The 22,189-nt window shown below is 39.5% G+C and overlaps 1 protein-coding gene across 1 annotated transcript in view; it reads right to left on the bottom strand.

Annotated features, from left to right (window-relative positions):
• Positions 1–22,189, bottom strand: part of ADAM22 (ADAM metallopeptidase domain 22) — a 268,564-nt gene that overhangs the window by 44,217 nt on the left and 202,158 nt on the right. Inside the window, exons 18-22 of the mRNA XM_036759864.1 lie at positions 14,738–14,818; positions 11,834–11,884; positions 11,311–11,374; positions 7,604–7,709; positions 1,689–1,808 (exon numbers count right to left, since the gene is read on the bottom strand). Coding sequence (XP_036615759.1) covers positions 1,689–1,808; positions 7,604–7,709; positions 11,311–11,374; positions 11,834–11,884; positions 14,738–14,818 — 422 coding nt within the window. The remainder of the gene's footprint in view (positions 1–1,688; positions 1,809–7,603; positions 7,710–11,310; positions 11,375–11,833; positions 11,885–14,737; positions 14,819–22,189) is intronic.

Below are 22,189 nucleotides of genomic sequence, written 5' to 3' on the forward strand. Positions count from 1 at the left end.
TGCATTTAAAAACATTATTCTCAGAAGAGGTCTATAGATTTCACCAGATTGCCAAAGGAGTCCATGACACAAACAAGGTTAGGAATCCCAGTAGTAAATAGTCTTTGAGAGTTCCTGTGACCAGAATCATCACATTGCAATCAACCTATTGATGATGCTTTCCAAATTTAGCTAGCCTGGCCCTTGATTAGGAGAATGTGGTCCATTGCTGGATCATAGTCACAACCCTTCCAACAGGATGTGCTTGTCTTAGTGCTGTGCAGCACAGCCTCCAAGAAACCAAGGTCTCCTCTTCACTCCAATAAGACATGAGTGGGAAGCTATTTAATACAGCACTCATTTTGTTAATTCAGAAATTGAAAATTGATGATAATTGTTTCATAGATTTATTAACTTCTATATAATACAGATAAACAATAAATTATTAATCAATATTCAAAACTCCCCATCCATCATCCATGAAAAGATAAAACAAGAAGTAGTCTCTCTAGCTGAGAAAACTGAAGTTTGAAAGAGTCAAAAGACTAAAAAGAAGTGGAAACATATTTTAATCGTCGTATTTGGGCCTGAGAAGATGAACTGTTATTCTTGGACGTTGGCCTTACGCTAACTCACATACTGACAACCAATTCGTATTTCACATGAGTTCAATGCAGGTTTCTAGTTCAAAAAGTCACTGTCCAAATCCAGATATAATGGTGGGATGGGGGAAAAGTAGCATGAAATAGGATTTGTTATCAATGGACCTGAGTTCAAATCTCAATTTTGCCTCTCTCTGGGCTTCAGTTTCTTCATTTGTTTAAATGAGGGGGCTGGACTAGATGACCTCTAAGGTCTCATCTTATTCTAAATCTATTGTCCTATGATTCTTTTCCTTTTTCATAGAATAATACACATAGAGAACTGGAAAATGCAACAGAAGACAGTTAGTCCACTCCCTTCAAGGCCCACAAAGTTTAAATGACCTGGCCAAGGTCACACAGGTAGTATCAGAGGTAAGATTTGAATTCAGGTCCTCTGAGTTCAGAAAGTAGTTGGTTTTTCTTTTCCTATTGTGACTCAATTCCTTTTCTCCCACTCTATTTGGATTTGAACAATGGTACCATGAACAAGGTTTTAAGGGTTTGATTTTTAAAAAATGATTTATTTTCTTCACTAAAGCCCAGTTCCATTGTCTCATCATACAATGGAAGTGACTCTTGTTCTCAAACGTCATGGCAGCAGAGCACGAGTTCTACCAGACACTACCAAGTTGGTCATCACAAAATTGGCGAGCTGACCATCTTATCCAACCCATGGAAGAAGGGAATTCCCACTATAACGCACCCAACAACTGGCTGTACAATTTCTGCTTGAACACCTCCAAGGAGGAAGAATCTACCTTGGAAGCCTTCAAGAATATTGAAGTTCAAGGCTACCAACGGCTGTCACGCAGGGACCAGCCTGAGTGGGCAATGTCATTACCCTCCAGGAGGCTATCAGATGATGAAGGTTTTGGCCACAGTAACTTGTGAACTCATCTCTGAAGTCATAGAAGGGTTGTGATCTGTGATGGTTGAAGAGGTACCCACACTGATCAAACAACCAATCAATTAAAGTACTGAAGACTGTGATGATTCCAAGGTTCTGGATAGGAGGGAAGATGTAGCACATGCTTTGCTTTACAATGAAGTGGCAATTGTACTTACCTGCAGTTTAATGTCCTTCCCTGCTGCACGACTAGAGAGGATGTGATTTCCCCATCTAGCTCACCAAGCCTTGGGATGTTACCAATGTTGGTACATAGGAGGTAACCACAAAGTACATCCCTAAATCAAGAGAATACACAAATTGCTTATTTCATATACAAAGTAGTTAGAAAGCTTATTCCTACCTGAGAAACAAGGATTTAGCTATTAAAAGGTATGGCTAGTCACTTACAATTTATGGGAAAGATATTCTTATGACACTACAATGTTTGCTTTTGTTTCAACTATGGAATTCATTCAAATCTTAACAAAATAAACCAGGCAGAATACTCTATTTCTTTTAACAAAACGCAGTGTGGTATATTAGATATGGCCTCAGCGATGGCCTCTGCACCAAACAGACCTGGGTTCAAATCCTGGCTATGTAACCCAGGACCATCGCTTACCTCTCAGTGTTCTAGTCCAGAAGTGTCAAACACAACCAGCAAGCTTTCAAGTCTCTGCTCTATGCACTTACTTCACTAAACTGTTCAATCAAATTAAGTATGGCCAAATTAAGTTAGCCTTCACGTAATGCTGCTTAGTAGCACACGAACTTATCAATGTAACCAGTTCCTTTTCAGCAAAGATTTTAGGATCTTAGGAGTCCTCTTTCACAATGAACAATTATATCTTGCCTTCCACTCTGAGTATTAAAGAGTTTTGTTTGTTGTTTAGTCTTTTTCAGTCATGTCCAACTCTTCATGACCCCATTGGGGTCTTCTTAGCAAAGATACTAGAGTGGTTTGCCATTTCCTTCTCTACCTCATTTTACAGATGAGGAAACTGAGGCAAATAGGGTTAAGTGACTTTTTCAGAGCCACACAGCTAGTAAGTGTCTGAAGCTGGATTTGAACTCAGGTCTTTCTGACTCCAGGCCAGGTACTCTATCCACTGTGCCACTTAGCGGGCCCCCATTTTAAAGAGAAGCTTATATATAAAATTTTATTTTATTCACTCCTACATAGCCACAGTTACTTATTTAGTTTCCTTTACTAATTACTTCTGACTTTCTGTTTTCATTATAACACTATATTCTTATATTTAAAAAGAAAGCTTTCACAGTTCTGCTCTGTTGGGATTACTGTCTGAAATGTTCTATATACTTAATGAATTTTCAGTTTTAATCCTGGTGATGTTAACATAGCAATGCGAGATTTTGACATTAATAGTTATTCAGAAGATGGGTGAATAAAACAGCAGGATGAACATGAAAAAAATCAGACTTCATTATATGGAATAAAGTATGAAGACTTAGATATCATCAAGCAAAAAAATCCTAAAAACTCTACTTCCTCAGTCTTATTTTCTTTCTATTTATGCAAAAGATAGAGGTCCCTTTGACATTGATGGAAATCTTCAACCTTCAACCCTCCACAAAAAAGTATGCCTTCATTCAATAAATATTGAGTATCTTTTATAGTCAAGGGATTGTTCTTGGTGCCATACATTATTTTTAAATTAAATTTTGTTTTATGTCCATGGAGACTGACATCTTTCTCTTCTGCCCCCAGCCCTACTGAGAATGCAAGAGAAACAAAACCCCTGTTACAAAGTTTATAGTCGAGGAAAACACCTGCATTGGCACTGACCAAACAAAACCAAAAACCTCTCAGTCTGTACTCAATTCATTATCTCTCTATCTGGAGATAGGCAGCATATTTCATTATGAGTCCTCTGGAAATGGGCTTGCTCATTATATAGACAGGGTTCCTAAATCTTTCAAAGTTGCTTGTCTTCACAATATTGTAGTTATTGTATAAATTGTTCTCCTGCTTCTGCTCACTTTACTCTGCATCAGTTCATGTACTTTCCCAGATTTCTCTAAATCCACACCCCTCTCACTATTTCTTACAACATTCCATCATAGCCAAATACTATGACTCGGTCAGCCTTTTCCCAATTGATGGGCATCCTCCTAGCTTCCAATTCCTTGCCACCATGAAGAGCTGAGACAATACCTTATTAATGGACTAGAAAGGGTGCCTACCTTTAAGTAATTGAGAGCCTAGAAGAAAAGGATATTAGACATATGTATATGCAACTATAACACAAGGTTTTTGTTATTGTTGTTCATTTGTTCCAGTTGTATCTGATTCTTCATGACCCCATTTAGGGTTTTCTTGGCAAAGATACCGGAGTGGTTTGCCATTCCCTTCTCCAACTCATTTTACAGATGAGGAAACTGAGGAAAACAGGGTTAAGTGACTTGCCCAGGATTATACTGCTAGGAAGTGTCTGAGGCTAGGTTTGAACTCAGATCTTCCTCATTCCAGGCTCTATCCACTGTAGCACAAGGTAGTATGTGGCAATTACCAAAACAGGTACAGAGAGTGCCTCAGAAAGAGGAGAAATTACTTTTGACTAGAACAACCTAGGAAGGCTTCACAGAGAAGGTAGAATTTGAGTAGAGCCTTGATGGATGAGAAGGATCTTAATAAATAGATGAAAGAGGGGATAAGAGAGAAGAGCATTTCACACATGCCATCCTTATGCTCTCCAGAGATGTTTGAAGCATGTTCAAGAATACAAGATGTCCAGTTCATCTGGAGTCTAGAAGAACTAAGATGCTGGATGCAGACGTTTTGTGCTCTATTTGGTAAGCGATGGGGACCTAATGAAGGCTTTTGAACAGGAAAACAACATGATTCAAGCAGTGATTTAGGCAGAGTAACTCAGATAAAGTATAGACTGGTAGTAGCAAACTGAACTAGGTAGCCCCATGACTGCATATTGACTTAGAAAACCACAAATCAGCATTATCTATGTCATATTATATTTTTATTTATTTTGTTAAACATTTCCCAATTACATTCTAATTTCATTTTGGTCACACTAAGGAGTTTTTGCAGGCCATGAGTGTGACACCACGGGTGTACCGAATGATTTTTTTTGGGGGGGGGAAGAAAGTACAAGGAGATTAATTATGAGCCTTATGCAATCACCCAAACAAGATAGGAGAAAAGCCTGAACTAGGATAGAGGCAGGATCAATAGAAAGGAAGGGTATCTTCTAAAGAACCCATAGGACAGGCCCTTTGGGTGAAATGGGTGACAGAAGAGTCAGCTATGACCTCAGCTTCCCTTCGCTCCATAACTGCAAGAAACCTGCCAAATAAAATGAACAAACAATAATAACAAAAAAGAGAGGAAAGGGAAAAAGATATAAGGAAAACCTAACAGAAAAAAACCAGGAGATAGAAGAATTGAATAAACAACAAAGAGGCTTGAATAAATACATAATAAAGTCTATGGGGTATCTTAAAGTGAGTAGAAACCTCCGGAAGAAAAGAATAATTCTGAAACAACGACTGTACTCTTAAAAATGCAAATAGAATAATCACAAGAACCTGAAATATTATTTTCATTGTTTTTGTGTTCAATGGAGGGGTGAAAGGACAGATTATAAATGCATATAAAAGAAATAATTTATTTTAAATTGCAAAAACCCCTAAAGTAGGATGGAAGTATAATACAATAATTAAAGGAAAAGATAAGGAGGAATAATAGAGCTCTTAAAATTTGAAAAATCAGAACCAACAGTTTAGAGCAGAAGGCAAAAGATATTAATAAAACAGTGCTCTGTAGAAACGGCCTAAAGATCACAAAAATAAAGAGATGAAGTAATAGATAGCTAAGCAAAATTAGAACACATGAAGCCTCTGGAAGATGTAGAAAACAAATCTGGGAGAAAATTGGAGAATTATTGGTTTCCCAGAACCAAAGAGCATAAATGCAGTATTTCAGGAAATCGTATACTACATTGTCTACACGTATTAGAAACAGAAAGCAAAATTCAGATCAAGAGAATCAATAGGATCTTATTAGAGAAGAATATCAATTTCAATTTACCTAAAAATATAGTTTCCAAATTCTAGATTCAGTTTTAAGTATGTAAGAAATAGCAATTTACATATCAAGGAACACTAGTTCAAATTATGCAGGACTACTCACTGATAATAAAAAAATTAAAGAAAAAGCTAGAAATATGATATAATTAACATAAAAGGAAATCAGTCTACATTCTAAAATAATACATCCTACAAAGCTGAGTATATTTCTACATGAAAGAAAATGGACCTTTAAGAGTAGAACATATTTTCAAATGTTCCTTCAAAGAAAATCAGAGATTAACAGGGTCTTCGAAATGCAAATTCAACCAAACGAAAGAAACATAATAAAATAACAATGAAAATGAAGATTCCACAGAATCATGAAAAGACTTATGTGATAGAGAAGGAAGGAAAGAAAGCCAACGAAACACACAATAACTATAAGAAAGTAAAAAAAAAATTAAAAAATGAAAGTTAGCAAAATTGAAAATGAAGACAATGGCTTTTGTTGCTAAGTGGTTAAAATTAACTTATACTTCCTTTATGTTTATGATCAGTAAATTATAAAAGTAGACAGTGAAATGCATCATTAGTTTCAATGATTCTATTAGGCAGTTTCACTCAACTGTATTTGGAGAATGTACTTCGTCAGGAGTTTGAGTGTTACTGGGTGTCAAAACAAAATATATCAGTAAAAACATTTTTAAGAACTAGATAAAGGAAAAAAAAGATAAGAAGGGACAGATTTTAATATGGGAACATGGGAATATGAAGGAGTTAATTCTGAGGAGGATGGTGATGAGTTCAGTTAAGGTGTGAGACTTGCCATGTTGAGTTTGTGATACTATCAGGATATTCACAGGAAAATTTCCAGCAGATTGCTGAAATATGAGACTAGAATCTAGAAGCGAGGTTAAGACCAGAGTTATATGGCCAAGGACACACAATCTGAGCATTCCCCTGTAGGTTTAAGGGAGCTGTGAACATTTCTTCTATTCTCTCCCTAACCCATCTTTTTGGCAGAAAGGCAGTTAGTTAATATAGCGGATAGACCACCGGACCTGGAAAGAGGAAGATCTGAGATCTAATCCCCCCTCAGATGCTTTCCATCTGTATGAACCTAGGGAACCATTTAACTTCTGTCAACTTCAGTTTCCTCATCTGTAAAGTGGGGATAATAATGGCACTTACTTTCTGGGGTTGTTATGAAGATAAAATGAGATATTTGTAAATTTTAAAGTGGGCTAGAAAACTTAGGGATTATTATACTAGCTATTATGATTTCATTCTAAGGACTGATGACTGGTTTTCTTGGAAATGGGGCAGATCAGCGGTGAAAGAGAAAAAAGAAAATACTAAATGAATTACAGCTACGGTCAAGAGATAAAAGACAGCAAGACCCAGAATACACTGAAGAGGGATAGAAGTTATGCTGGTGCATGTAAATTACTGAATAATGTAAGCAACAACTAAAGTAGGAGGGGAGGAAGGGAACAAGCATTTATTAAGCACCTACTATGTGTCAGGTGCTAAGCCCTTTACGAATATCGTATTATTTTATCATATTATTTACAACTGGGGAAACTAAGGCAGAGAGCATTTAAATGACTTTTCCAGCATTGCACAGCTAACAAATAACTGAGGCTAGATTTGAACTCAGGTCTTCTGATTCCAAGCCTATCACTCTATCCAGGGCATCTCCTAGCTACTTCCATCTGGTGCTCATAATTGAGAGACATTTTAGTAGGCTAGGAGCCCCACCTGTGAGTATCACCGGCAAGGGAGGAGGGTGGAAAATGGTTTAATGAATACTATCTCCTGTGTTTAGATGCCAAGAGGGGACTCAAGCTATACATGCACCAGCCCATGCCCTACATAGGAATACTCAATACTTAAATAAATTTAGATTTCTTTTATATCACTCTCTGTGCTTCCAGCAGGGAGTCCAGAAGCCAAAAAAAAAGTGCAATAGCAAGATTCTGTTCCCCCAAAATAGAAAGCGAGTAACTGGGTAATAAATTCACAAAATACTTCTCCAACTTACTGTTTGTTGCACTGAATCCACGTGTCTTTGTCTCTCCCACAGTTGCCTTTCTCGGTCCCTTCAATATTCAGTTTTTCATAGCAGTATTTATCAGAAGCAGTCACTTCTGAAACAGAGAAGCATCTTCTTTAGCAAACAAGGGCAGGTGAGAATTTCTCAAGCTCTAGCACAAAGGGAAATGTGGAGCTACAGAATCACACCAATTGTCAGGCTACTCATTCAAAAGGTTCTTGACAAACACGGCAAGACTTTTTAAAAAATGATCTTTGGACATCACTTGTGGTGCATGTACATTGTCAAGTGGAAATCATGTTACGTGGATCTCACTTTGAAATCTAGCAAAGTAGAAGAAACACGGACCTAAGACAGGTGTTTTGACTGGCAAAGATCCCAAATGGAATTTCATGTTTTTGGTCTTTTTTTAAAAATTAAATCCCCAAGCTCAGAAGAAAGTAATGATTCAAACTAAGTAGTAAGTCCCTAAGAAGTTGGGAGAAAGGAAATCAGTCATTACAAAAAAAGTGTTTGGAAGATAAACCCACAAAATTTGAATCTTTATAACTTCAAATTTGCTAAAGACAACAAAATTGTCTCAGAAACAGGGAAACAAACCTTTCTGGAACATGGTAACTGAATATGTTCTGATTAACTACAAAATAATTCTGAACACTTGGAAGTCTAGCAAAACTTTCATCCATTGGTCAAAGGAATATTCTCAACATGTTTGCTAGGCTTTAAAAATATTCCAAACTCTTGGGTGAAATGGATTCTTAGAATGCCAAGAAGGAAGATAATTCCTAGAATCAATGTTTTGGGAGCGACTTGAGAGGGCTTCTGGTGCACCTAAAGCATGGCACCCTCAGAAGTTCAGGCACAGGCCAGGTGACCACGCCTCCCATGGACAGAACCTTCCTTCTTCAAGCTATGTTGGTCCTTCGTTTTTGAAGAGGACCATGACATCAGGGAAATGATGACATGACTTGCAGTTGACTTGGATTTGAGTGAGGGAGGGCCGTGCAAGGTCACCAGCCTCACTTTCTCCTCCAGAGCCATCTGGGTCCAGTGGCCTGATATTCACCAGGATGGCCCAGGATATAATGGGAGAGCCTGGCCCTTTTAGGCTAAGGTCTTTTCAGGTTCTCACTTTGAATGACAGCCTACTCTATTCTCCGACAGCTCCAATTATTGGGAGATTCATCTTCATATTGTATTGAAATTCATGCCCTCTATTACGGCTTTTGGTTCTTGCCTGTGGGATAACACAAAACGTTTAGTCCTCCCTCCCATAAACTTGAAGTTAGCACCGGATCCCTGGTAAATCTCTCTCAGGCTGAAGTGAGTTCCTAGCTCCTTTGGTCATTTTACAGATGATGTGATTTGGGGTCTTCTCACCTCTTCCATCAACAACGCCATAACCATACTTGAAATAGTTTACAAAATGTTTTCCTCCAACAATTCCGTGAGGAGGCTAGTGCATGTACAGTTTTCCTATCCTTATTTTACAGATGACGAAACTGAAGTTCAAAGTAACTTACTTCCCATAACCCAGTTGGAAAATGTTGGAGCCAGGATTTGAACCTTTTTCCCCCCTGATTCCACATCTAATATTCTTTCCACTGCATCATGCTTCCTCCATCACCACCCCTACCACCACCATCATCATCATCATCACTGGCATTCATATAGCATTTTAAAGTTTGCAAAGCATTTTATGTATGTGTCTCATTTGATCCCTACAATGACCCTATAAGATAGACACCATTAATATCCCCATTTGACATATGGGGAAACTGAGGCTGAGAAAAGTTAAAAGACTTGTCAAGGGTCACATAGCTAATGTATCTGAATTCAGGAAGTCCTTGAACTTAGGTCTTACTGATGCCAAATCCAGCAGTCTATCCCTGGGTAATATAGTTACCACTCTTCTTTCTTATCCCTCCCCTCTTACCCCTACTACTATAATCTGCTAACACCCTAGTAAAATGTAAGATATTTATTAGTCTTGTCCCTAGTAGGGATGGGATACTGTGATGTTACTGTCAGTTCAAGGGATATAGGATGGCAAGCATGATACTTAAGCTGATTTCCTCCTGGGTCCTTGTCTCTTGTTAAGGTTAGTTATTGTTCAGTTATTTTCAGTCATGCCCGACTCTTCATGACCCCATGTGGAGTTTTCTTGTCAAAGATACTGGCGTGGTTTTCCATTTCCTTCTCCAGATTCTTTTATAGGTGAGGAAACTGAGGAAAACAGCGTTAAGTGACTTGCCCCAAGGTTACACAGCTAGTAGGGATCTGAGGCCAGATTTGAACTCAGGAAGACAAATCTTCTTGACTCCAAGTCCAGCATTCTATCCACTGCACCATCTAGCTGTTAGGCTTAAGCTGCCATCGAGTGAGACATGGTCAGAACCTCTTCTAAAATAGACCATTTAAAATAGCATTTAAATAGAACTTAACAAGATTTTTAAACTTTGTAGTCTCAGCACAAAAGACACATTTTCTCTTCCAAAAATCTCACCTACCTGGGAATGAAATGCATGTGTCTGCAAGGAAAGCACTTTGTAACCCTTATAGGTGAGGTATGATAATCATGGTGGCAGAGGAGCTCAGCCAAGACAGTGAAGGGCTGACAAATCTCTCTCAATCTCTACCAACCTCTCTCTCTCTCTACCTCTCTCTCTCTCTCTGTTTGTCTCTCTCTCTCTCACACACACACACCCCTAGCCTAGAGAAGAGATTTAGTTGGGATAGCTGAAAAGCTTCCTTCAATTATTTGAAAAGCTGTCATATAAAGACAGAGGCGACCCAGGACTCAATGGCCTCTGAAGGTAAAACTGGCAGAGACCTTCTAAGCCATCATGTCCAACCTCCTTGTTTTACAAAGGCCCAGAAAAAGGAGATCAGGATGATCTGCCTAAGGTCACATGAGTTTTAAATGGCCAGTCCAGGCTATGAACCCAAGTCCTCCAACTCCCACGTTCACACTTCTTACACTGTGCCACACTCCTTCTCAGGCTGAGTCTCAGAGAAGCTAAATGACATGCAGCTGGTCACATGGGCACTGTCAGAGGTTCTCCAAAATGATGCCAGAAGAGTGCCAGTTTCGGCAAGTCTTGCCAAGCCAGAAATGCTTTGGGTACAGGCCAAGTAACAGACTCGTTTTCACCTTGGGTCCCACCTAGCTGAGCCTAAGAAGGTTTCTCTCCTTCTGCAAAATATTGCAAATTGTTTTGGAGGGTGTAAATGAGGGAGGGCACTGCCAGCTTCAATGTGTCCACATACTGGACCAGTACCACTTCATGGAGGAACAGCACAAAATGTTTCACATTCTCCCTCTTTCTGTGCATTAATGATTAGTTAGAGGGTGAGTGATTCAGGGAGGATCATTTCTGGCCCCAGTCAACTGATGAAGACTATCTTTGAAGATATGGAGGGTTGTCCTTGATAATAAGGCAGGAAATACTTGAACTCATAGGTGTTTTTGCAATATGTCTGAGAGAGTGACCTAATACATCAAAGGAAACAAGCTTGGCTATGAAATGGATTCTGGGACAAGTGATCAGACAGGGACTCCTCTCATGGCAACCTCGAGTCATGGCCTTCTGATCCACAGAATCTTCTGAAGGGGTACAGAGGGAACCTGCCCATTTAGCCTGTGTGCCTGGTGCTCATCAGAACCCCACGGAGCAGAAATCACATTTACTTACTTTGCCCCCAGATGTACTTGCACTGTCTATCCCTGGTTTTACATCTTCCTCCGAAGCAAATGCCCTAAAACACATAACATGAAAAAGATTGTGCAGAAACTTCCCACATCATTTGGATACAGGGAGTAATTCAACAGCTAAAGAAAATATAATAGAGAAAGGTTTCTTTAGAAATATATAAGAGCTTTATATTCATCTCTAGGGTGGGGAGAGGGGAGGGAAGAAAAAAGGAAAAAAGACATTCAATTTTAACTTCATTATATATTTAAAAGGAATAGTAAGTTACATAATAGATTTGTAGTTTCACGTGCAATCATCTTTTTTTAAGAAATCATATTATGTTATACAAATGCTTGTTTTATTCCATAAATTAAAAATAAAAGACAAATAAATGTTGAAAAAAGTAACATATAAGGACCTTATTCTCTAGAGTTGCTTGCAAAGTGTTTAAAATAATGCTGTTTTTGATTGATGTCACTCCAGGGCACCCAAATGAACCAAATATAAGAACTGAGTTGCCTACCTGAAAATTATCACACGAGTAGCCATCCATTTTATGGATATTTGGGGCGCACTAGGAAAGAAGAAAACAACCATGTCAACACAATATGAGGCAAGAAATGATAATTTGGAAAACAACCCTGAAGCTGCCTTAATTTAAAGGACTAGGCAGTCAATACAAACAAAACCCTTAGGTCAAAAGCAGCCCAACTGACCCTGGCAAGGTAGTAAGACCTAATCACCTATCCAGTGGTACCAGAATATACGTGATAGAGTCAGGGGCCATGCTAGAGGCCTTGAATCAATTAGCAATTGCAATTACAGATGTATTTAATTAATGACATAATTCTATTGACACAGTCTGCGATATACAGATTTTCAATTATGTGGTCACTACCAAAAAACCTGGCTACCCAAGATGTAAGAGGTGGTTGAAGTGGCCACTACCACTGTGTACTTAAATTGGGGGTTCTTAACTTCTTATGTGGCATGGACCCCAGTGGCAGTCTGGCAAATCCCCCTTTCAGAAGAAAGTTTTTAAATGCATATAGCATTTGGTGTTACAATGCAAACCAAAGCTTAGCAAAAATAAAGATGTAAATGCTTTCCATCTAAGTTCACAGATTCCCTGAAATATATCCATGTAGCCTTTGGGGATTCACAGACCCCAGGTGTAGGACTCCCAACTTCAATCCTTCAGTGACATGCAATAAGGGAAGAGAAGGCAATAGTACAAACAATCTCTTTTAAGTCCCACTGACTTCATCAGATGACCCTGAAAACGAGGACAAAGCACATTCAGACACACATCAGTACAAATGGATAACTGTACAGATGGGCACAGGGGGCACTGACAGCTGGCAGCATCTAGCCACATGTGGGGCCCAACACGAATGCCCCTGGCCATGATGGCAGCAGCATCTGCATCCAAACAACTGGCAAGAAGAAGAGAAGGCTGGAACAAGAGCTCCCTTTTTATTTTGGGATTTATGGCGGTCCCTACATGCAAAATGCAATCAAGGGGCTATTTTAGGCATTCGTTTGGGAGGCTTGCGTGTTGTCCTGCCACTCTCTCCATCCATCTACCCATCATGCATCCATCCTTATATGCATATGTATACATATATACACATATATGTATATGCATACATATATACATAAATATAATAAATTTAATTTTAATTATTCTTTATATTACTACATAAATATAAAATACATGATATTATAAAACTATCAAATACACAATGAAATGATATATAAATATATATTTACAGAGAGGGAAAAAGAGAAATGGAGAGACACACAGAGAGGAGAAAGAGAGGACAGACAGAGAGAGAAAGAGTTTAAGTTTTGTCCTTGTTTCCAGGGTCATGGATATATCCAGTGGAACTTAATACCAACCGTTTTACTCTTACCTTCTGAGACTTACTGAGTATATCATTAATAGATTTAGGTGACTTGAGAAGATCAAATCTCAGGTCAGATGCAACCATGTGCAAGAGGTCTTTCCCGATCCTTGCTGCTGCTAATGCCTGCCCTGATACCCACCACAATTACTCTATTTATTTTGCATATACCTGTATAAAAGTACATGTTGCCTCCCCTGAAAGAATATAAGCTCCTTGAGGGGAGGAGGTATTTCTTTTTTTGCCCTTGTATTCCCAGCATCTAGTACATAACAGTTATTTAATACATTCTAATCAATTGACTGACAAATCGAAAATGGCATTTCACAGTTATTTTTTTTCAGAATGTAATCTGTTATCTGAAGTAGAAAATAGTAAATAAATGACCAAAACATTTTTGAAAAAACATATCTTGGAGAGAATATTAAATAGGCAAGATATTTAATCTTGTAGAACGTTATATCCCTTAACAATAAACATCTTTAAATGACTTAAGTAAATATAATCTTACCCAATTCCTCTTCTCCTAAAGCAAAGACACTGTTGAAATGTTTAAATTTATAGATTCACCACCATAAACTATCACAGTCTGTCTCTGAGTTATTTTAAATTCAAGATCAGTCAATAAATGGGCTTTATCAGAAGAAACCATGTTCATGTCAATGTCAGAGAAATGAACACCTCTTCAGACTAGAGATGCATTATGGGAGTGTCTTTTGCAGACTCTTCACTTTAAGGAATTATGAGGCAAAAACTCTTTCTATTGCCTCCCCCATCAAGGACGTGTAAGTAAATCCATGGTATACTCGTTTACTTTTAAAAGACACTTTAAGGCATGAACACACCCTTAGTTTTACAACCAAGTTGTGGGCAGCTTCTCGTCTTGCCTAGGCTGTTAGCTGAAACCAAGATTGCTGAGAAATGACTAAAAGTAGATGGAATTAGATGTCACATGAGAGAGCAACATGAGAATCTCCTTTGTTTACATTTTTCTGGGGGATCAGTGCCATGAAGGTAACCATGAAAGACCTTGTCCAGGTGACATTCTTTTTTCCCCTCTTTTTTCTTCCTTCTTTCCTTCCTTCCTTTCTTTTTTTCCTTCCTTCCTTTCTTCCTTTCTCTCTCTCCCTTCCACCCTTTCTTTCTTTTTTTCTCTTTCTTTTCTTCCTTCCTTTCTTTTTTCCTTACTTCCTTTCTTCCTTTCTCTCTTACTTTCTTCCTTCTCTCTTTCTTTCTTTCTTTCTTTCTTTCTTTGCTTTTTTCCTTCCTTCCTTCCTTCCTTCCTTCCTTCCTTCCTTCCTTCCTCTCTTTCTTCCTTCCTTTCTCTCTTTCTTTCTTCTTTCTTTCTTTCTTTCTTTCTTTCTTTCTTTCTTTCTTTCTTTCTTTCTTCCTTTCTCTCTTCCTTTCTTTGTTTCTTTCTTTCTTTCTTTTTCCCTTCCTTCCTTTCTCTTTCTTCTTTCTCTCCTTCCTTCTTTCCTTTTTTTTTCAGATTTGGAGAAAACTGTATTTACAAAAATTACCTGGCTAGAGTTTCCTGTACACGTCTCCTGAATATCACAGTCATTCACTGCTTCCCGGCATACAGTTCCCATAGGCTGAAACTAAAAGAAGAAAAAAAGGCTGAAAACCCTCGAAAACATTGGCAGAATAACTGAACAGCTTTTATCTCAAATACCAAAATGGAGATGCCTTAGTTACTCTTTGGAGACAAGTGCTTTTTGCTATTAGTATACTATGAAGCTCTGTGAAAGTCAGAGAATTTTAGGGTCAAATACTGTTATAATATTCTTTCAAAAGAATTTTCTTTTGCAGGTTGTACAAAGTATTTTACGTATTTATAGCTGCGACTAAGAATTCTTCATCCATAACACAAGCATTTCAGGGGGATCTGATGGTAAGGGGTGGTCCAGAGTTTGACCATGGATACAATTAGGAGAGGTTATGAATATATGGACAGAATGCTGAGCCTGGAATCAGGAAGACCTAAGTTCAAATCTGTCCTCAGACACCTACTGGCTATATGACCCTGGGCAAGTCACTTAATCTCTGTTTGCCTCAGTTTCCTCAGCTGTAAAAATGGGGATAATAATAGCACCTACCTCCAAGGGCTGTTAACAGTGAAGATCAAATGATATATTTGTAAAATGCTCAGCAAAGAGTGCCTGACACAGTAAGCGCTTAATAAATGTTTGTTCCCTTCTCTTCTAGGAATCTCATCTTATAAAAGAAATTAAACTGCAAAGCACACAAAGCGAAGCAAAGCCCATCAACTATAGTGGTTGAAGTACCTGGGGAAATTTAGTCTAGAGAAGACTTATGGGGAACATGACAGCTGCCTTGAAGTATCTTATAGGGGCATCAGATGGAAGAGGGATTCTATTTACTTTCCTTGGGCCCAGGACCAAACTAGACCCAGTGGTTGGAAGCCACAATGAGGTTGATTCCAGCTCAAAATATGGATTCTACAAGATGGCTACCCTTGTACGTGGTGAATACTCAAGGTCTTCGAACGGAGGCTGGATAACCAACCATTTGGTCGGGATGTTGGGGAGAGGATTCCTGCTTTAAGGAGAGGTTGGATTTGGGGGACAGTTAAATTTCGTCCAACTCTGAGATGCCATTCAGTAGAGAACTCGGGTTCAAGTCCTTGTTCCAGTACTTAGGAGCTCCGTGACCCTGGGCAAAGCCGCCGAGCCTTTCTGATTGTCAATTTCCGTATCTGAAAAATGGGGACAACGTTAATGGGAGATGGAAGAATAAGAGCTTACATAGTGCCCATTATGTGCCAGGCACCATGCTAGGAGCTTTTTACAAATATTTTCTCATTTCATTGTCACAACAACCCTGAGAGGTAGGTGCTATTATTATCCCCACTTTACAGTTGAGGAAACTGAGAAAAGCAGAGGTTAAGTGACTTGCCTAACTAGTGTCTGAGGCCCGATTTGAAATCTTCTTGACTTCAGGTTTGGTGCATCATCCATTGCCTCCTCAAATATTACTTGTGAGGAAAGCATTTTGTAAACCTAAAAGCACTATACAAATATGCCCTCCATACATTCACCGAAGCTGTCTTCCATATCTGGATTATAAGCTGACTCATCTCCCCTCCCAGAAACCTCATCTCCTTTCAAGACTCATTCAGGGGAAACCTACCCTGATCTACTCAGTTCTTCATGCTCCCTGCTTCCTCATTACCTTGGAGGTATTTGTGGACATGTTCAAAAGTGCTAAATACAGAAGGGACCTCAGAGGAGATCTAGCGTAATGCCATCACATTACAGTTGGAGAAACTGAGGCCCAGAGAGTTTAAGTGCCTTGCTCAAGGTCACACAGTTAATCATCAAAGGAGGGATTTGAATACAAATCTTCTAACTTTAAAGCCAGTGTCTTTTCCCCTCTACCACACTGTCTCCAACAGAGCCCTTGTTTGCTGACAGCAGAGCACGGGGCCAGCTGTGACTTTATTACATTTTCAAAGTCATTTTATATATAACAGGCTTTTATGGGAGAGTTATGGTTGCTCCCCAGTTGGTGTATTTTTTTATGTTCTGCTGCTCTTGAGCCCTAAAATGGTTTTATCACTGAAATCGCCATTCTGTAAATCAAAGAAGTGAATTTAAAAAAACAACAATAAACAACTTGCTTTGTAGCTGGGATGATTAAAGCAAGGAAAATTGCACTAAGGGGGACCAGATCATGCAGTGCAAAAGGAATCGAGTTGGAGACGGTCCCTGGCTTCCCGAACCTTGTTCAATGATGTATAGACAAGTATACGAGGGCTACAATCTCCAGAAAATAACACTGATGGCCAAATTTCTGACTGGGAGGTGTTTCTACCTCCTCTACACAGTGGGAAAAGCCCTTGCAAAGAGCCCCAAACCTAGGATGGGTCACATCTGGCCGAATCTGTTGGCTCTGGAGGGCATGTGAAGGGACTTGAGGATCTCTGCTGTCCTATTAGCAGACAGACTGATTATTGCTATTATTCCTCAAAAGTTTCCTAAAGAGATGCCCCAAAGGTATGAATTCAAAGGTCATCCTAGTCCCAATCCGGGCGGGACAGTCAATCAGTGTTTTTCATTAAATGATCCCTGGTGTAGACAGCATGGCACCAGGCTCTGCAGCAAGATAGAAAAGATGCAAAGCCACAGACTGGTTCACATTTTATGAAAAAAAGAGCTATTGGGGACAAGGTTGAGGTCACAAGGCAGGCAAATTAACCTTAGTAAGAGGCTTCAGGGAGCAGGATGGTGATCAAGGAAGTGGTAAGGGCTTAAGTGGGGAAGGCTTGCCTTCAAGAAGCTTCCATTCTACTGAGGATTACAACATGAACACAAACAAAAGCATGACATGATCTGGCATCCAGAAAGGAGTGAAAGTCTTTTCCTAAGTTAGACTGAGAAACTACTCTCTTATGATTTGGGCCCCCGATACCTAGGTTTGCTACGGATGAAGCCTTGAAGTCTTTCTTTCCCAGGCCAGCATTGTCCACATTGACCTTGAACTTCTCAGAAATTCCAAACATTATAAAGCCTTACATTGCTATTTAGCCATCTTATGTGTTTTTCTCGTCTCCCCAGGGACCATTTACCTAATCTCTTTTGGATATTTTTATGTTTTGTTGTCCTTGGACTTTGAAATTATTTTATCACAAAAGGAACAATTACATAAATCAAAGAAGCAAATAAAATAAACCCCCCAAAAGTACTTTGCAGACAGGCAAATTATAGCAAAGAGGACAAAAGCTACTGAGCCCAGACCACTTAGTTCTCAGGCTGAAAGGATGAGAAAAATTTTACTATGAAAAAAAAAGTAATGCAGTCTAGTGGAAAAAGCCCTGAATTTGGAATGTGAAGAATGGGTCTGAAATGGATTCTTCTACTTCCTGTGGTTTTAGTTAGGCCATTTCCAAACTCTAGGCCTCAGTTCCTTCATTTGCAAAATGAGAAAGTTGGAGTTGATGATCTCTCAAATCCAGCTCTAAATTATATTTTCAATCACCTATGTCTTAAGCTTCTTTTCCCCCCTTCATTTCACCTAAAATAAGGTTGAGCTCATAGAAAGCTTAAAACAATACCTCGTAGAAGAAGAATCACAGGTCCATAGATGTAGAAATGGCAGAGTCCTCTGAAGTCATCCCAGCCAAGACTCTTATTTCTCTCCTCTCATCTGGCCATCACACTGGTGCTGGCCCTCCACCCTCAGGTCTGGACTACTGCCTGTCTCCTCTCTTCACCACTGCAACCCATCCTTTATTCAGATGCCAAAGTGATTTGCCTGAAGTGCCATTCCCCTAACCACGCCACTCCCCTACTCAATAAACACCAGGAGCTCCCTGTTACCTCCAGGATCAAATAAAAAAATCCTCTGGCATTCAAAGTCCTCCATACACTAGCCCCCTCCTACCTTTCCAGTCTTCTTACTCTTACTTCTTACTACACCTTACTCTCCACCATGTTATTCTTCAACCTAGTGACACTAGTCTCTTTGCTGTTTCATAAAGAAGCCACTCCATCTCTTAGCTCTGGGCATTTCATGGATGATCCTCCATGCCTGGAATGCCCTCCCTCCTCATCTCTGCCATGTGACTTCTCTGCCTTCACTGGCTCTCTTTAAAAATCTCATCTTGGGGGGACGGAGCCAAGATGGTGGCTGGAAAGCTGGGATTTGTGTGAGCTCCCCACCAGGTCCCTCCAAATACCTATAAAAAATGGCTCTGAACAAATTCTAGAACTGCAGAACCCATGGAATAGCAGAGGGTAGAAGGGCTCCAGTCCAGAACAGCCTGGATGGTTGCAGGGTAAGGTCTATCGCACGGAACTGAGAGTGGAGCAGAGAAGAGCCCAGCGTGAGCCGTGCCTGGACCAACCAGACTGGGAGCTGGGAAGAACAGGCCCCAGCACCCTAAATCAGTGAGCTGTGACAGTTACCAGACTTCTCAACCCACAAACACCAAAGACAACAGAGAAGGTTAGTGGGAAAAGCTTCTGGGACAGAGTGGAAGGAGTTCATGGTTTGGCCACTGCCCCGGGTGGCAACAGAGGTGATGCAGCTCTGAGGCTGCAGTTGCTTCCAGCCCCAGGCCCACCTGGCGGGAGGAAGTAAGTGGCAGATCAGAGCAGGAGTGCAGAGCCAGCTTAGATCTGAGTCTAGTCCGGATTGGTGATTCTTGGGGGAGGAGTAGCGCTGGTGTGGCAGAGCTTGCTGTGTAGAAATAGCCCTGAAAAAAACAGCACAGCCCCTCAAGCTTGGGACAAAGTACTCTATACTCTACAAGCAGTCATACCCTAACAAAAAACTCAAGGATCAAGTAAGTTGGCTGGGAACATGGCCAGACAGCAAAAACGGACTCAGATTCAGACTCAGACTTTGGAATCTTTCTTTGGTGACAAAGAAGACCAAAACACACAGCAAGAAGAAGTCAACAAAGTCAAAGAGCCAACATCAAAAGCCTCCAAGTAAAACATGAACTGGTCTCAGGCTATGGAAGAACTCAAAAAGGATTTGGAAAAGCAAGTTAGAGAAATAGAGGAAAAAAGGGGAAGAGAAATGAGAGTGATGCAATAAAACCATGAAAAACAAGTCAATGACTGGCTAAAGGAGACCCAAAAAATACTGAAGAAAATAAAACCTTAAAAAATAGACTAACTCAAATGGCAAAATAGCTCCAAAAAGCCAATGAGGGGAATAATGCTTTGAAAAGCAGAATTAGCCAAATGGAAAAGGAGGTCCAAAAGACCACTGAAGAAAATGCCACCTTAAAAAATTAGATTGGAGCAAGTGGAAGCTAGTGACTAGATAAGAAATCAAGATATTATAAAACAGAACCAAAGGAATGAAAAAATGGAAGACAATGTAAAATATCTCATTGGAAAAACCACTGACCTGGAAAATAGAGCCAGGAGAGATAATTTAAAAATTATTGGACTACTTTAAAGCCATGATCAAAAAAAGAGCCTAGATATCATCTTTCAAGAAATTATCAAGGAGAACTGCCCTGATATTCTAGAGCCAGAGGGTCAAATAGAAATTGAAAGAATCTACCGATCACCTCCTGAAAAAGATCCCAAAAAGAAAACTCCTAGGAATATTGTTGCCAAATTCCAGAGCTCCCAGATCAAGGAGAAAATACTGCAAGCAGCCAGAAAGAAACAATTTGAGTATTGTGGAAACACAATCAGAATAATACAAGATCTAGCAGCTTCTACATTAAGGGATCGAAGGGCTAGGAATATGATATTCCAGAGGTCAATGGAGCTAGGATTAAAACCAAGAATCACCTACCCAGCAAAACTGAGTATCATGCTCCAAGGCAAAATATGGACTTTCAATAAAATAGAGGACTTTCAAGCTTTCTCAGTGAAAAGACCAGAATTGAATAGAAAATTTGACTTTCAAACACAAGAATGAAGAGAAGCATGAAAAGGTAAACAAGAAAGAGAAATCATATGGGAGTTACTAAAGTTGAACTGTTTTGTTTACATTCCTACATGGAAAGATGATGTGTATAATTCATGAGATCTCAGTATTAGGGTAGCTGAAGGGAATATACACACATACATGCATATATATATACATATATCTGTGTGTGTGTGTATATATATATATATATATATATATATATATATATATGCAGAGGGCAGAGGATGAGTTGAATATGAAGGGATGATATCTAAAAAAATAAAATCAAATTAAGGGATGAGAGAGGAATATATTGAGAGAGGGAGAAAGGGAGAGATAGAATGGGGTAAATTATCTCAAATAAAAGTGGCAAGCAAAAGCAGTTCTGTAGGAAGGGAAGAAGGGGCAGGTGAGGGGGAATGAGTAAATCTTGCTCTCATTGGATTTGACTTGAGGAGGGAATAACATACACACTCAATTGGGTATCCTACCCCACAGGAAAGAAGGATGAAGAAGATAAAAAAGGGGGACAATAGAAGGGAGGGCAGATAGGGGGAGGAGGTAATCAAAAACAAACACTTTCGAAAAGGGAGAGGGTCAAGGGAGAAAATTGAATAAAGGGGGATAGCACAGGAAGGAGCAAAACATAGTTAGCCTTTCACAACATGAGTATTGTGGAAGGGTTTTGCATAATGATACACATGTGGCCTATGTTGGATTGCTTGCCTTCTTAGGGAGGGTGGGTGAGGAGGGAAGAGGGGAGAGAATTTGGAACTCAAAGTTTTAAAAACAGATGTTTTAAGAAAAGTTTTTGCATGCAACTAGGAAATAAGATATACAGGCAATGGGGCATAGAAATCTATCTTGCCCTACAAGAAAGTAAGGGAAAAGAGGATGGGGGGAGTGGGGTGACAGAAGGGAGGGCTGACTGGGGAACAGGGCAACCAGAATATATGCCATCTTGGAGTGGGGGAGAGGGTAGAAATGGGGAGAAAATTTGTAATTCAAACTCTCATGAAAATCAATGTTGAAAACTAAAAATATTAAATAAATTACATAAATAAAAACAAAAAAAATAAAAATCTCATCTTATACAGGAAGCCTTTCCCAAGCTCTCTTAGTTCTAGTGCTTTCTCTCTGGTAGTTACTTCCTGGTTTTCTTATATACAGCTTGTTTGTACATAGTTGTTTGCATGTTGTCTCCCCTGTTAGGTTATGAGCTCCTGAGGACCAGGACTGTCTTTTGCGTCTTTTTGTAATCCAGTGCTTCAGCACAGAGCTTGCTACATAGTAGGTGCTTAATGACTGACTATTTTACAGTAGAGGAAACTAAAGTGATGAGAAGTTAAGTAACTTGCTCTACCACAAAGAGAAGTTAGCAATAGAGCTGGGACCTGGAACCCAGGTCCCAAGGAAGGGAAAGGAGGAGAAGGAGAGGGAAGGATGGTGGGTTAAATGAATACGGGCTTCCAATTATGTACGATAATGATATTAATAAGACCTAATTTCAAACAATACGTCCATGCTCCCCATTGAATACTACTTTCATCTCCTTCATGATCTGGAGTGAA

Source organism: Trichosurus vulpecula, chromosome 5, assembly GCF_011100635.1.
Source record: "Trichosurus vulpecula isolate mTriVul1 chromosome 5, mTriVul1.pri, whole genome shotgun sequence".
NCBI lineage: Eukaryota > Metazoa > Chordata > Mammalia > Diprotodontia > Phalangeridae > Trichosurus > Trichosurus vulpecula.